The following is a 15,312-nucleotide window of genomic DNA, read 5'->3' as shown; positions in this document are numbered from 1 at the left end:
TTTTATACACCTCTGATACCTGCAGAAGAGAGAGGTCTGGTAGTTCTCCTTTATATGCCTTGTAGAGGGTGCTCCTGTGTAAACATAACAATTTAAATGTCACGAAAATGCGAAGCAAAATCTGGTGGAGTCAGGTTACCATTTCACCTGAGCATTCCTTGGGACTAACAACTCCTAAACTGGCTAACTGTTTCATTCATTGTAAAAAACTAACTAGGGGATCCATACTGCACTACTACCATGCTACTTACCAAGGGCTCTGTGAATGCCCTTTTTTAAACAATGAACAGAATATTTTATGCACCTGCAGTACCAGATAACTGGGTGTATGAGTGGTGTTATCGTAAATGATGTGTCGGATTTATATTTCTGAACATACCTCACGCCATCAGCCATCGTCCTCTGTTTTGGTTTAGGCCTCGTAGACAAGACAACCATTTTGTCTACAGGGCCTGGCTTCACACCCTAATTAATTGAAAGACATTTGTTTAGATATTGATGTCATGTGTGCTTATGTAGGCCATGTTTTACCCCCCAAACTACTTACCATTGTTCTTGGCTTGTGCCAACGCTGCTCGCTCTCTGTGCAGCTCAGGACAGGCGGGACCACTGGAGTCTTCAGCTGCGAGTAATGTGCAGACTGATACAACAGAGCAACAGTGTGGTTACATAGTGTTGTACCAGCGACACAGGAGCACTGTGTATGAATGAGCTCCACAGGGCATGAGTCCTTCAATATAACCTGAAATACTAAGGAAAGAGGTGACATTAAAAATGTGTTCATACTTTATTAAATGGTAGTAGAATTGTCAGTCTTCATTTACTGATTCATGATTTAAAAAGAAGAATAAGTTGAGACAGACCTTACATGGGTTCAAGGAAAACTCAAAATCTGAAGTAACATTTCAGCAGTACAGAACTCTGCACTGGATCTTTTACATTTTTGGTTCTGGAAACTGTCTCAACTAATTCATTTAAAGGAAGTATGAATATTGTGAATAGCAACAGATACACTTAGGTGAGTGGAACATCTGAAATAGAACAGAAATTCTCTAACCATTTTCTGGGGATGCCAAGCTAAACATGCTGCACCTAACGTTCATTTCAAATCACTGACTGGTGTTTTGCCTAACATCCAAACTCTGGCAACATTGACTCCCCAGAACATGATTGAGAACTAGAGCTAGCTAGCTAGCTAGCTGTAAAAGCTAGATAACTGTGCATCCCCCTACTCTCAAATTGTGCGGTTTCTCATGCTTCCTCATGCTTCCTCATGGACCTATAGCAGCTCGCCCTGACGCTGACCTCTCCTGTACTTGTATCTTTGTTTGATACTGAAAAAGAGACAGATAATAACGTTAATGTTAATCAAGAATGTAACGTTACTGATATTGTGTTTTGAATGTAGCTGGCTAGTACAAAGCATACCTGTCAACCCTCCCGTTTTTCCCGGGATTCTCCCGTATTTTACCTTTCTTTCCCGCTGTGCTCCCGTTTAAATATTTTCCCGTTAATCTCCCGTATTTTTAACCTATAATATAATATAATTTAACACTTAATTGTTAGACGTTGGCGCATGTGCACAATCGTTATATCCATGTCGGAGTTGACTTGTTTCCTCTCTGAGAGCGCCGGAACGCACACTAGGTGCAACGTCATAAAGGGACCAAGTCATTTGATTGGACAAGAGGCATTCCATGAGTGGTGATCAGATTTTCAGAGCGTATTTACGAACACAGCCTCGGTTATCTCCGTTTTGAAATGATCTCTGGTAGCATTGCTCTTTTCCCATTGACATCATGGTGTCAAGTAATGTATAAAATATCCCTTATTTTCAAATCCCAATGTTGACAGGTATGGTACAAAGTAGCAAGGTAGTTGCAACACAGCCAGCTAAAAAGCTAACGTTAGTGCTAGCTAGCTAGTATTCTAGCTAATGATGCCGTTACTCACCCTCATAGTTGTGGAGGTAGCTCGAAATATACGTACATCTTGAATCCCTTTTCTTTTTTGCTAGAATGGGCTACTGAGAAAGCGCTAACGATTCGATGTACGTCATCGACCGTGATTTTCGGGAGATCCTGTAAACAGCGAGTGTAAAAAGCCATCTCTTTCTGTAACAAACCAGACCGGAAGTTATTATGCAAGTAGTCGTACGCCGGAAGTCAAACGACGCCATCTTGTGCACCTAGGCTATTGACTGCGTGGCTGTACCAGGCTAGGGCTGCAACGATTAGTCGACTAGTCACGACTAATCGACTACGAAAATTCGTCGGCGTGAAATGTTACTGTCGACTAATCGCATTAAAAAAAATATTTAAAAAAACGTTTTTTTTTTTTTTTTTTTTACGGGAGCCATGCAAGAATCAGCTGGGTAAGTTTTAGCTAACGTTGTTAGCCAACTGGCTAACGTTATATTGTTAGGGTCGTAATGTTTATGTTAGCTTTACTGTTACATGTTGGAAAACAACGTCTCATGGACAGGGCTGTACATGCTATGAGCGTTTGTGCTATTAATTTATTTGCCCTGTGGCACGCATGTGACAGACAGAGGCGCTTGTATGTAACGTTACGTAGCAGGGGTTTTCCATGTTGAAGCCAGGAGAACGCGAGATGAAATGAAGTGAGGGGTGGTCGCTATTAAAATACCAGGTAGTCATGGTGGATGATCATGAATGATGCTTGATAAGTGAATGCTATTTCAATTATGTTGAGTCCACCAGCGAGCTGTCTGTAAGATAAACAGCGCCAAGCGTAGCCTACTAACGTGAGCTGTCTGTAGTCTAGCCAGCAATGCTAGCTAGCCAGTCAACTAGCTCTGTGAGCAGCTGTAGCTTGGCGTAACGTTAGGTTAGATAGCTAGTTAAGCCGGATTTATGCTTCTGCGTCGCCATTTACGCGCAGCGAAAAGCCACACGACTAATCGCGACTAATTGAAAAAATAATCGACAGATTAGTCGACTACCAAAATAATCGTTAGTTGCAGCCCTATACCAGGCGCAGCATCATGAGCGCGACAACCAGAACCGGAAATATTTCCGGCTTCATATTATCGGCTCTATATCGGCTAAAATGTAATAAAACCGATAAATATTTAATAACATTAATTTCCCAATATCGGGCCGATAAATATCGGCGCCGATAATATCGTGCATCCCTAAACCTAAGTGTTGTTAGCACCATCATGCTCTACCAACTGAGAGTTACCATGGATGTGTAACTAGCCCAGCCCAGCATAGCCCAGCCCAGCCCAGCCCAGCATAGACCAGCCCAGCCCAGCATAGCCTAGCCCAGCCCAACCCAGCCCAACCCAGCCCAGCCCAGCCCAACCCAACCCAACCCAGCCCAGCCCAGCCCAGCCCAGCATAGCCCAGCTCAGCCCAGCCCAGAATAGCCCAGCCCAGCCCAGCCCAGCCCAGGCCAGCCCAACCCAGCCCAACCCAGCCCAGCCCAGCCCAGCCCAGCCCAACCCAGTCCAGCTTAGCCCAACCCAGCCCAACAACAGCCCACTGTTAAAATAAACCTACCATTAAAATTATAGGCCGTTCGTTTCTTTGTAAGTGGGCAAACAACCTAAGTGTTGTTAGCACCATCATGCTCTACTAACTGAGAGTTACCATGGATGTGTAACTAGCCCAGCCCATCCCAGCCCAGCATAGCCCAGCCCAGCCCAGCCCAGCCCAGCATAGACCAGCCCAGCATAGCCCAATCTAGCCCAGCATAGCCCAGCCCAGCCCAGCATAGCTTAGCCCAGCCCAACCCAGCCCAACCCAAACCAGCCCAGCCCAGCCCAGCCCAGCCCAGCCCAGCCCAGCCCAGCTCAGCCCAGCATAGCCCAGCTTAGCCCAGCCCAGAATAGCCCAGCCCAGCCCAGCCCAGCCTAGCCCAGCCCAGCCTAGCCCAGCCCAGCTCAGCCCAGCCCAGGCCAGCCCAGCCCAACCCAGCCCAGCCCAGCCCAACCCAGTCCAGCTTAGCCCAACCCAGCCCAGCCCAACCCAGCTTAGCCCAGCCCAACCCAGCCCAACCCAGCCCAGCCCAGCTTAGCCCAGCCCAGCCCAGCCCAACCCAGCTTAGAACCAGCCCACCCCAGCCCAGCCCAGCCTAGCTTAGACCAGCCCAGCCCAGCATAGCCCAGCCCAGCCCAGCCCAGCCCAGCCCAGCCCTCAGCCAAGCCCAGCTCAGCCCAGCCCAGCCCAGGCCTGGAGTGTGAATAAGGGTTAAGTGTATGGTGTGTGAAGTGTGTCACACAGTGAAGTGTGACACCCAGAGTGAAGTGTGACACCCAGCCCAGCCCAGCCCAGCCCAGCCCAGCCCAGCCCAGCCCAGCCCTCAGCCAAGCCCAGCTCAGCCCAGCCCAGCCCAGGCCTGGAGTGTGAATAAGGGTTAAGTGTATGGTGTGTGAAGTGTGTTACACAGTGAAGTGTGACACCCAGAGTAACTGTACCTCTCAGCCAGCTAGCGCTAAGCTGCCTTCAGGCACTTACAGAGTGACAGGGTTGCATCATGGGAATCTGGTGCACTGTCACTGTCTCACCTGGAGCCCTGATTGGCTGAGAGGTGTCATGTTCACTTAGGAGTCGCTGACCGCTTCACATAGGAATGTTGTTATGGATAGACCTGTTTTTATCATAGACAGAACAGCATATCTGTAGATCCTATATGTAGATCCTATATGTACTGTCTTGGTAGTTACCTGGTTGCAGCTGTGATACAACAACATTATCATTGTCCAGTGTGAACATTTATTTTAATCTATTTTCTTTTTCCTTTTTTAATGTTATTACTATGCCAGTGTAACTTTAGGGCCCTGCAGGAAATGTTTGGGGTTGGGTGGGGGGGTGGGCAGAAATGTGTAAAAAAAATAATGAAAATCAACATGTTTAATCATATTGTATTGTGTAACTTTTGAATAAAAATACTTTGAAAAAAAAAGAACTGCATATCTACATAGACATGGACAGGACAGCATATCTACATCATAGACATGGACAGGACAGCACATCTACATCTTTAAAGGGTATAACAAACGGCAAAGAAACATATTCCATAAACAGAGGGGTAAAAAAGGGAACAAGAACACAAAAAAAGGAAAAAAGTCCGGAGGTGTTTCAATAAACATGTCAGTAGTAATGTATTCTGAATGGGTTATTAAATTAGATGGTGTCACGTTTCATATAAATGCTGATTTTTTCCTGTATTTTTTTAATGGATAGACCTGTTCTAATGTTCCACTTGTTCTGCATCAGACCTGTTCTAATGTTCCACTTGTTCTACATCAGACCTGTTCTACTGTTCCACTTGTTGGTGTTTAACACTAGAACAGTCATGGGTGGGGTTATTTGACCCTGTGAGTAAAAAATGTTTTATATCTTTTCACTCGATCAAATTTCATGACTTTTCCTAGATATGTGCGTTCTACCACCCAGTATCCTTACATTTTCATCATCACATAAGGAGAAGCTAGTATAAAGCTATTTAGCATTTTTCTGTGTGGGAGATAGACTAATTTACAAGGCGGCCAACTAGTGGTCGTTGTGTGTAAATAGCAACTTCCCATTGTAAAGACTATGGTAGTTTGACCCCCGAGGCAGCTCTAATAGTAGGTAAAAAAGGCACGGCTGTTCTGGTGTTCAACCCTACGTTAACCCCTCGCCCCCAGGTGTTTAACACTAGAACAGCTAAGTTTTTTACCTACTTTTAGCGCGACGAGGTGTCGAATCACACGACCACTCTTCACAATGGGGGAGTGTGTACTGACGCACAAAAATCGCTGGATGGCGATGTCACACAAGAAGAGAAAATGACAAGATCACTAGGCTACCTCTAAAAATTTCCTATGCGCAGAGAAGCAGAGAAGTGGGGAAATTATTAGCACAATCTGATATGAAGCTTGAGTCAGCTGAAAACGAACTACAAATTAAATGATATATATGGAGAGGAGATTGATTGTGACTGCGGGAGCTTTACTAATGAATGAAAGTTGATTATCATTATTAAAAAAGAATAGTAATAAATATTGCAATATTGTGTTATCATAATTATGAGCTTCACAGTGATAAAGTCTGTTCATTTGTCGTGAAATTCGCCGGTAACGTCAGCCTGTCAGCCCCTGCAACTGCTATATTATATGTTATTATATGGAATGGCTGAATATGTTCATTCTTTTTATTTTGATTACATTATATAATTGTATTTGGTATAATGACAAATAAACTTGAAACTTGAATGATCTCACAGGAGCGCGTGCATGCACGGTAAAGTGGAGAGGAGATTGATCGGGACTGCATGAGTTTTCATTAGGCTACTAATGCCCAACTATGGCATTTGATGGTTGATTATTATAATAAATCAAATAATAGTACGTTAACCCCCCACCTCCCAGGTGTTCCAGATCGCCTATGTGATCCTGAAGGCTGCCAACTCTCCTCGCCCCGGCAACTGGGTTCTGGAACGTTCCTTCGACGGCGTGACCTACGACCCCTGGCAGTACTACGCCCTGACGGACACAGAGTGTCTGACGCGCTTCAACATCTCTCCGCGCCGCGGCCCGCCCTCCTACAGGCGGGACGACGAGGTCATATGCACCTCCTTCTACTCCAAGATACACCCCCTGGAGAACGGAGAGGTACACACACACACACACACACACACACACACACACACACTCCTTCTACTCCAAGATACACCCGCTGGAGAACGGAGGTACACACACACTCCTTCTACTCCAAGATACACCCGCTGGAGAACGGAGAGGTACACACACACACTCCTTCTACTCCAAGATACACCCGCTGGAGAACAGAGAGGTACACACACACACACACTCCTACTCCAAGATACACCCTCTGGAGAACGGAGAGGTACACACACACTCCTTCTACTCCAAGACACACACACTCCTTCTACTCCAAGATACACCCGCTGGAGAATGGAGAGGTACACACACACACTACTTCTACTCCAAGATACACCCGCTGGAGAACGGAGGTACACACACACACACACACACACTCCTTCTACTCCAAGATACACCCGCTGGAGAACGGAGAGGAACACACACACACACACACACTCCTTCTACTCCAAGATACACCCGCTGGAGAACGGAGAGGTACACACACACACACACTCCTTCTACTCCAAGATACACCCGCTGGAGAACAGAGAGGTACACACACACACACACTCCTACTCCAAGATACACCCTCTGGAGAACGGAGAGGTACACACACACACTCCTTCTACTCCAAGACACACACACTCCTTCTACTCCAAGATACACCCGCTGGAGAACAGAGAGGTACACACACACACACACACACACTCCTTCTACTCCAAGATACACCCGCTGGAGAACGGAGAGGTACACACACACACACACACACACACACACACTCCTTCTACTCCAAGGTACACCCGCTGGAGAACGGAGAGGTACACACACACACACACGCACACACACACTCCTACTCCAAGATACACCCGCTGGAGAACGGAGAGTTACACACACACACACACACACACACACACACACACACACAGACACTCCTTCTACTCCAAGATACACCCGCTGGAGAACGGAGAGGTACACACACACACACACACACACACACACTCCTTCTACTCCAAGATACACCCGCTGGAGAACGGAGAGGTACACACACACACACACACACACACACACACACACACACACACACACACACACTCCTTCTACTCCAAGATACACCCGCTGGAGAACGGAGAGGTACACACACACACACACACACACTCCTTCTACTCCAAGATACACCCACTGGAGAACGGAGAGGTACACACCCACTAGGGCTGTCCCTAACGACACACACACACACACACACACACACACCAAGGCCTTACGCACACATGCACACACGCACACACACCACACACACACACACTCCCCCTCGTCACGTTAGACAGCAGTGTGCTGGTGTTGGGGTGAGTCATGTTAATGATGACAACTGAGAGTCCAGTCTGCTCTGAGTGACAGTAATGAGCAGCACCGTTCAGTGTGAGGAGACTGACTTTATATTAACACACACACACACACACACACACACAAACACACTCACACACACTCAAACGCCTCAGTCTAAGACCACCCTCATCCGCCCATACCCCTCCCACACACACACACACACACACACACACACACACACACACACACACACACACATTGTGATAGTGTCTCTGTGTGTGTGTGTGTGTGTGTGTGTGTGTGTGTGTGTGTGTGTGTGTGCAGGCAGTGACAGAAGCCTTGCGGGCTGATCACAGCGGAGGGCTAATGAGTCGTAGGCGTGTGTCAGAGCATCACACTCCTCTGCTGGGGACGTCACTCTGCCTCCGCTTCACACAGCCTTAATTAGACCTCACACACACACACACACACACACGCACACGCACGCACACACACACGTGGACACACACACATACACACCCTGCCTGCCCCCCCAACACCCCCCTCCCCCCACACACACACACATACACAGACACCCCCCCACAAACACACACACACACACACACACACACACATACACAGACACCCCCCCACAAACACACACACACACACACACACACTACTGACTACTGTTTATTGATGCTCATTAGTGATGTCGAGCTGTAACCAGTGGTATAGTGGTGATATTATAATCTCACCGCACTCCACCAAGGACTAAGCCACCACACTGGGATGTTCATCCACGTTCTCCAGCTTCTGTCCCTTCACTCTACCAGCCCTATCCAAGATGGCCGCTGTACTGAAGCCGGCCTCATCGCCTCTGGACCCCATCCCTACCCCCCTCCTCAAAGAGGTGTTCGACACAGTAGGGCCAGACATCCTCTCAATAATCAACAGCTCGCTGGCCACTGGCATTGTTCCGCCCACCCTCAAACAAGCAGTGGTACAGCCTCTCCTTAAGAAATCCAACCTGGACCCTTCCAACCTCAGTAACTACAGACCCATCTCCAAGCTCCCAGTCTTGGCCAAGCTCCTGGAAAAGGCTGTCCTCAGCCAGCTATGGCCCTACCTCCAACAGAACAACATCCTGGAGAAGTTTCAGTCTGGCTTCAGACCTGGCCACAGCACTGAGTCGGCACTTTTAAAGGTTTGGAACTACCTCCTCCTCATCGCAGACTCCAGGAAATGTGCTGCCCTGGTCCTCCTGGACCTCAGCGCAGCTTTTGACACCATAGACCATGCCATCCTCTTTAATCGACTCCAGCAGGAGGTTGGCATCACCGACACCGCCTTGTCCTGGTTCAAGTCTTACCTCAGCAATAGAACCTACGCCGTCCACATAGCAGACAGCTCCTCCAGACAAGCCATCCTCACCTGTGGGGTCCCTCAGGGCTCCATCCTCGGTCCCATCTTGTTCTCCCTCTACATGCTCCCCCTCTGTCTATTCCCTCAACGCTACCAGATCTCATTCCACTGCTATGCGGACGACACCCAGCTTTACTTATCAATCAACACTGACGACCCCGTCGATCTGATGCGCCTGATGGACTGCCTCCACGATGTGAAGGAGTGGATGGCCCAGAACTTCCTACAGCTGAATGAGAGCAAGGGGGAAATCCTCCTCATCGGCAACACCACCGCCATCACTCAGCTCAGCACCAACATGGGAAGCCTGTCCACCCTTGTCAGACCACATGTCAAGAACCTCGGTGTCATCTTTGACTCCGACCTCAACCTTAACCGACAAGTGAGCTCCGTCGTGAAGTCATGTTTCTACCAACTACGTATCATAGCCAAGATCAAGTCCTTCCTCACCCCCAGTGACCTGAGGAGGGTCGTCCTCATGCTAATTTCATCTAGGCTCGACTACTGCAACTCACTCTATGCTGGACTTCCTGATAAGACCATCTACCGCCTGCAGCTAGTCCAAAATGCCGCTGCCAGGCTGGTGTCAGGCACTAAAATGAGGGACCACATCTCCCCTGTCCTCATCTCCCTTCACTGGCTCCCAGTAAAGAAGAGAGTGAAGTTCAAGATCTGCACCTTTGTCTACAAAGCTCTCAACAGTCTCGCCCCACCCTACATCAAGGACCTCCTGGACCTGTCTTCCACCTCATGGCCCAGGCTCAGGTCCGACGGCCAACTCAGCCTGAGGGTCCCCCGCACCAACCTCAAGAGGAAGGGTGACCGTGCCTTTGCGGTGATAGCACCGACCCTGTGGAACGCGCTCCCTTCCGCCATCAAGTCTGCCCCCACTCTGGACTCCTTTAGAGCCAAGTTAAAAACCCACCTCTTCGTCAATGATGTTCCCTAAGTCTACTCCCTATTTGTTGTAAATTGTATCCCTTGAGATGTTCGTTTAAGTAGTCTGTGTCTGTTTGCTTTCTGTGTTCCTTGTCCTTGTCCTTGTCTTTATCTGTTCCTTTACCCGGGCTGCGACCCGGGCCGATGTAAAAGTTGGATGGGGGGTGCATTATAAATAAAATTAACATTAACATTAACATTAACATGGAGACAGGGTCTGTGTGTCCTCTATGGAGACAGGGTGTGTGTGTCCTCTATGGAGACAGGGTGTGTGTGCCCTCAATCGAGACAGGGTGTGTGTGTCCTCTATGGAGACAGGGTCTGTGTGTCCTCTATGGAGACAGGGTCTGTGTGTCCTCTATGAAGACAGGGTGTGTGTGTCCTCTATGGAGACAGGGTCTGTGTGTCCTATATGGAGACAGGGTGTGTGTCCTATATGGAGACAGGGTGTGTGTGTCCTCTATGGAAACAGGGTCTGTGTGTCCTATATGGAGACAGGGTGTGTGTGTCCTATATGGAGACAGGGTGTGTGTGTCCTCTATGGAGACAGGGTGTGTGTGTCCTCTATGGAGACAGGGTGTGTGTGTCCTCTATGGAGACAGGGTCTGTGTGTCCTATATGGAGACAGGGTGTGTGTGTCCTATATGGAGACAGGGTGTGTGTCCTCTATGGAGACAGGGTGTGTGTGTCCTCTATGGAGACAGGGTGTGTGTGTCTCTATGGAGACAGGGTGTGTGTGTCCTATATGGAGACAGGGTGTGTGTGTCCTCTATGGAGACAGGGTGTGTGTGTCCTATATGGAGACAGGGTGTGTGTGTCCTATATGGAGACAGCCGCTGCCAGGCTGGTGTCAGGCACTAAAATGAGGGACCACATCTCCCCTGTCCTCATCTCCCTTCACTGGCTCCCAGTAAAGAAGAGAGTGAAGTTCAAGATCTGCACCTTTGTCTACAAAGCTCTCAACAGTCTCGCCCCACCCTACATCAAGGACCCAAGGGTCTGTGTGTCCTCTATGGAGACAGGGTGTGTGTGTCCTATATGGAGACAGGGTGTGTGTGTCCTATATGGAGACAGGGTCTGTGTGTCCTCTATGAAGACAGGGTGTGTGTCCTCTATGGAGACAGGGTGTGTGTGTCCTCTATGGAGACAGGGTGTGTGTGTCCTCTATGGAGACAGGGTGTGTGTGTCCTCTATGGAGACAGGGTGTGTGTGTCCTATATGGAGACTGTGTGTGTGTGTTCTATATGGATACAGGGTGTGTGTGTCCTATATGGAGACAGGGTGTGTGTGTCCTATATGGAGACAGGGTGTGTGTGTCCTCTATGGAGACAGGGTGTGTGTGTCCTCTATGGAGACAGGGTGTGTGTGTCCTCTATGGAGACAGGGTCTGTGTGTCCTCTATGGAGACAGGGTGTGTGTGTCCTCTATGGAGACAGGGTCCGTGTGTCCTCTATGGAGACAGGGTGTGTGTGTCCTATATGGAGACAGGGTCTGTGTGTCCTATATGGAGACAGGGTCTGTGTGTCCTCTATGGAGACAGGGTGTGTGTGTCCTCTATGGAGACAGGGTGTGTGTGTCCTCTATGGAGACAGGGTCTGTGTGTCCTCTATGGAGACAGGGTGTGTGTGTCCTCTATGGAGACAGGGTCCGTGTGTCCTCTATGGAGACAGGGTGTGTGTGTCCTATATGGAGACAGGGTGTGTGTGTCCTATATGGAGACAGGGTGTGTGTGTCCTCTATGGATACAGGGTGTGTGTGTCCTATATGGAGACAGGGTGTGTGTGTCCTATATGGAGACAGGGTGTGTGTGTCCTCTATGGAGACAGGGTCTGTGTGTGTCCTATATGGAGACAGGGTATGTGTGTCCTATATGGAGACAGGGTGTGTGTGTCCTATATGGAGACAGGGTATGTGTGTCCTATATGGAGACAGGGTCTATGTGTGTCCTCTATGGAGACAGGGTGTGTGTGTCCTATATGGAGACAGGGTCTGTGTGTCCTATATGGAGACAGGGTCTGTGTGTGTCCTCTATGGAGACAGGGTGTGTGTGTCCTATATGGAGACAGGGTCTGTTTGTCCTATATGGAGACAGGGTCTGTGTGTCCTCTACGGAGACAGGGTGTGTGTGTCCTCTATGGAGACAGGGTGTGTGTGTCCTATATGGAGACAGGGTGTGTGTGTCCTCTATGGATACAGGGTGTGTGTCTCTATGGAGACAGGGTGTGTGTCTCTATGGAGACAGGGTCTGTGTGTCCTCTATGGAGACAGGGTGTGTGTGTCCTATATGGAGACAGGGTGTGTGTGTCCTCTATGGATACAGGGTGTGTGTGTCCTATATGGAGACAGGGTGTGTGTGTCCTATATGGAGACAGGGTCTGTGTGTCCTATATGGAGACAGGGTCTGTGTGTCCTATATGGATACAGGGTGTGTGTCCTATATGGATACAGGGTGTGTGTGTCCTACATGGAGACAGGGTCTGTGTGTCCTATATGGAGACAGGATCTGTGTGTCCTATATGGATACAGGGTGTGTGTGTCCTATATGGATACAGGGTGTGTGTGTCCTATATGGAGACAGGGTGTGTGTGTCCTCTATGGAGACAGGGTGTGTGTGTCCTCTATGGAGACAGGGTGTGTGTGTCCTATATGGAGACAGGGTGTGTGTGTCCTATATGGAGACAGGGTCTGTGTGTCCTCTATGGAGACAGGGTGTGTGTGTCCTATATGGAGACAGGGTGTGTGTGTCCTATATGGAGACAGGGTCTATGTGTGTCCTCTATGGAGACAGGGTGTGTGTTTCCTATATGGAGACAGGGTCTGTGTGTCCTATATGGAGACAGGGTCTGTGTGTGTCCTCTATGGAGACAGGGTGTGTGTGTCCTATATGGAGACAGGGTCTGTGTGTCCTATATGGAGACAGGGTGTGTGTGTCCTCTATGGAGACAGGGTGTGTGTGTCCTCTATGGATACAGGATGTGTGTCTCTATGGAGACAGGGTGTGTGTCTCTATGGAGACAGGGTCTGTGTGTCCTCTATGGAGACAGGGTGTGTGTGTCCTATATGGAGACAGGGTGTGTGTGTCCTCTATGGATACAGGGTGTGTGTGTCCTATATGGAGACAGGGTGTGTGTGTCCTATATGGAGACAGGGTCTGTGTGTCCTATATGGAGACAGGGTCTGTGTGTCCTATATGGATACAGGGTGTGTGTCCTATATGGATACAGGGTGTGTGTGTCCTCTATGGAGACAGGGTGTGTGTGTCCTATATGGAGACAGGATCTGTGTGTCCTATATGGATACAGGGTGTGTGTGTCCTATATGGATACAGGGTGTGTGTGTCCTATATGGAGACAGGGTGTGTGTGTCCTATATGGAGACAGGGTGTGTGTGTCCTCTATGGAGACAGGGTGTGTGTGTCCTCTATGGAGACAGGGTGTGTGTGTCCTATATGGAGACAGGGTGTGTGTGTCCTATATGGAGACAGGGTCTGTGTGTCCTCTATGGAGACAGGGTGTGTGTGTCCTATATGGAGACAGGGTGGGTGTGTCCTATATGGAGACAGGATGTGTGTGTCCTCTATGGAGACAGGGTGTGTGTGTCCTCTATGGAGACAGGGTGTGTGTGTCCTCTATGGAGACAGGGTGTGTGTGTCCTCTATGGAGACAGGGTGTGTGTGTCCTATATGGAGACAGGGTGTGTGTCCTCTATGGAGACAGGGTGTGTGTGTCCTATATGGAGACAGGGTGTGTGTGTCTCTATGGAGACAGGGTGTGTGTGTCCTCTATGGAGACAGGGTGTGTGTGTCCTCTATGGATACAGGGTGTGTGTGTCCTATATGGAGACAGGGTCTGTGTGTCCTATATGGAGACAGGGTCTGTGTTTCCTATATGGAGACAGGGTGTGTGTATCCTCTATGGAGACAGGGTCTGTGTGTGTCCTATATGGAGACAGGGTGTGTGTGTCTCTATGGAGACAGGGTGTGTGTGTCCTATATGGAGACAGGGTGTGTGTGTCCTCTATGGAGACTCGGTGTGTGTGTCCTCTATGGAGACAGGGTGTGTGTGTCTCTATGGAGACAGGGTGTGTGTGTCCTCTATGGAGACAGGGTGTGTGTGTGTCCTATATGGAGACAGGGTCTGTGTGTCCTATATGGAGACAGGGTCTGTGTGTCCTATATGGAGACAGGGTGTGTGTGTCCTATATGGAGACAGGGTCTGTGTGTCCTATATGGAGACAGGGTGTGTGTGTCCTATATGGAGACAGGGTGTGTGTGTCCTATATGGAGACAGGGTGTGTGTCCTCTATGGAGACAGGGTGTGTGTCCTCTATGGAGACAGGGTGTGTGTGTCCTATATGGAGACAGGGTGTGTGTGTCCTCTATGGAGACAGGGTCTGTGTGTCCTATATGGAGACAGGGTGTGTGTGTCCTATATGGAGACAGGGTGTGTGTGTCCTATATGGAGACAGGGTGTGTGTGTCCTCTATAGAGACAGGGTGTGTGTGTCCTCTATGGAGACAGGGTGTGTGTGTCCTATATGGAGACAGGGTGTGTGTGTCCTATATGGAGACAGGGTCTGTGTGTCCTCTATGGAGACAGGGTGTGTGTGTCCTATATGGAGACAGGGTGTGTGTGTCCTCTATGGAGACAGGGTGTGTGTGTCCTCTATGGAGACAGGGTGTGTGTGTCCTCTATGGAGACAGGGTCTGTGTGTCCTCTATGGAGACAGGGTGTGTGTGTCCTATATGGAGACAGGGTGTGTGTGTGCTCTATGGAGACAGGGTGTGTGTGTCCTATATGGAGACAGGGTGTGTGTGTCCTCTATGGAGACAGGGTGTGTGTGTCCTATATGGAGACAGGGTGTGTGTGTCTCTATGGAGACAGGGTGTGTGTGTCCTCTATGGAGACAGGGTGTGTGTGTCCTCTATGGATACAGGGTGTGTGTGTCCTATATGGAGACAGGTCTGTGTGTCCTATATGGAGACAGGGTCTGTGTGTCCTATATGGAGACAGGGTGTGTGTGTCCTCTATG

General features: G+C 49.1%; 1 protein-coding gene across 1 annotated transcript in view; it reads left to right on the top strand.

Moving 5' to 3' along the window:
• The window catches only part of lama2 (laminin, alpha 2), a gene marked incomplete at both ends in the record, with an annotated part of 430,348 nt that overhangs the window by 99,093 nt on the left and 315,943 nt on the right, over positions 1 to 15,312 (top strand). The window contains one exon of the mRNA XM_080534306.1: positions 6,383 to 6,625. Coding sequence (XP_080390432.1) covers positions 6,383 to 6,625 — 243 coding nt within the window. The remainder of the gene's footprint in view (positions 1 to 6,382; positions 6,626 to 15,312) is intronic.

The sequence above is a fragment of the Nansenia antarctica genome, assembly GCF_963989245.1.
Source record: "Nansenia antarctica genome assembly, chromosome: 6".
NCBI classification, from domain to species: domain Eukaryota; kingdom Metazoa; phylum Chordata; class Actinopteri; order Argentiniformes; family Microstomatidae; genus Nansenia; species Nansenia antarctica.
The sequence above is the reverse complement of the archived record's forward strand: the minus strand, read 5'-3'. Positions and strand labels throughout refer to the sequence as shown.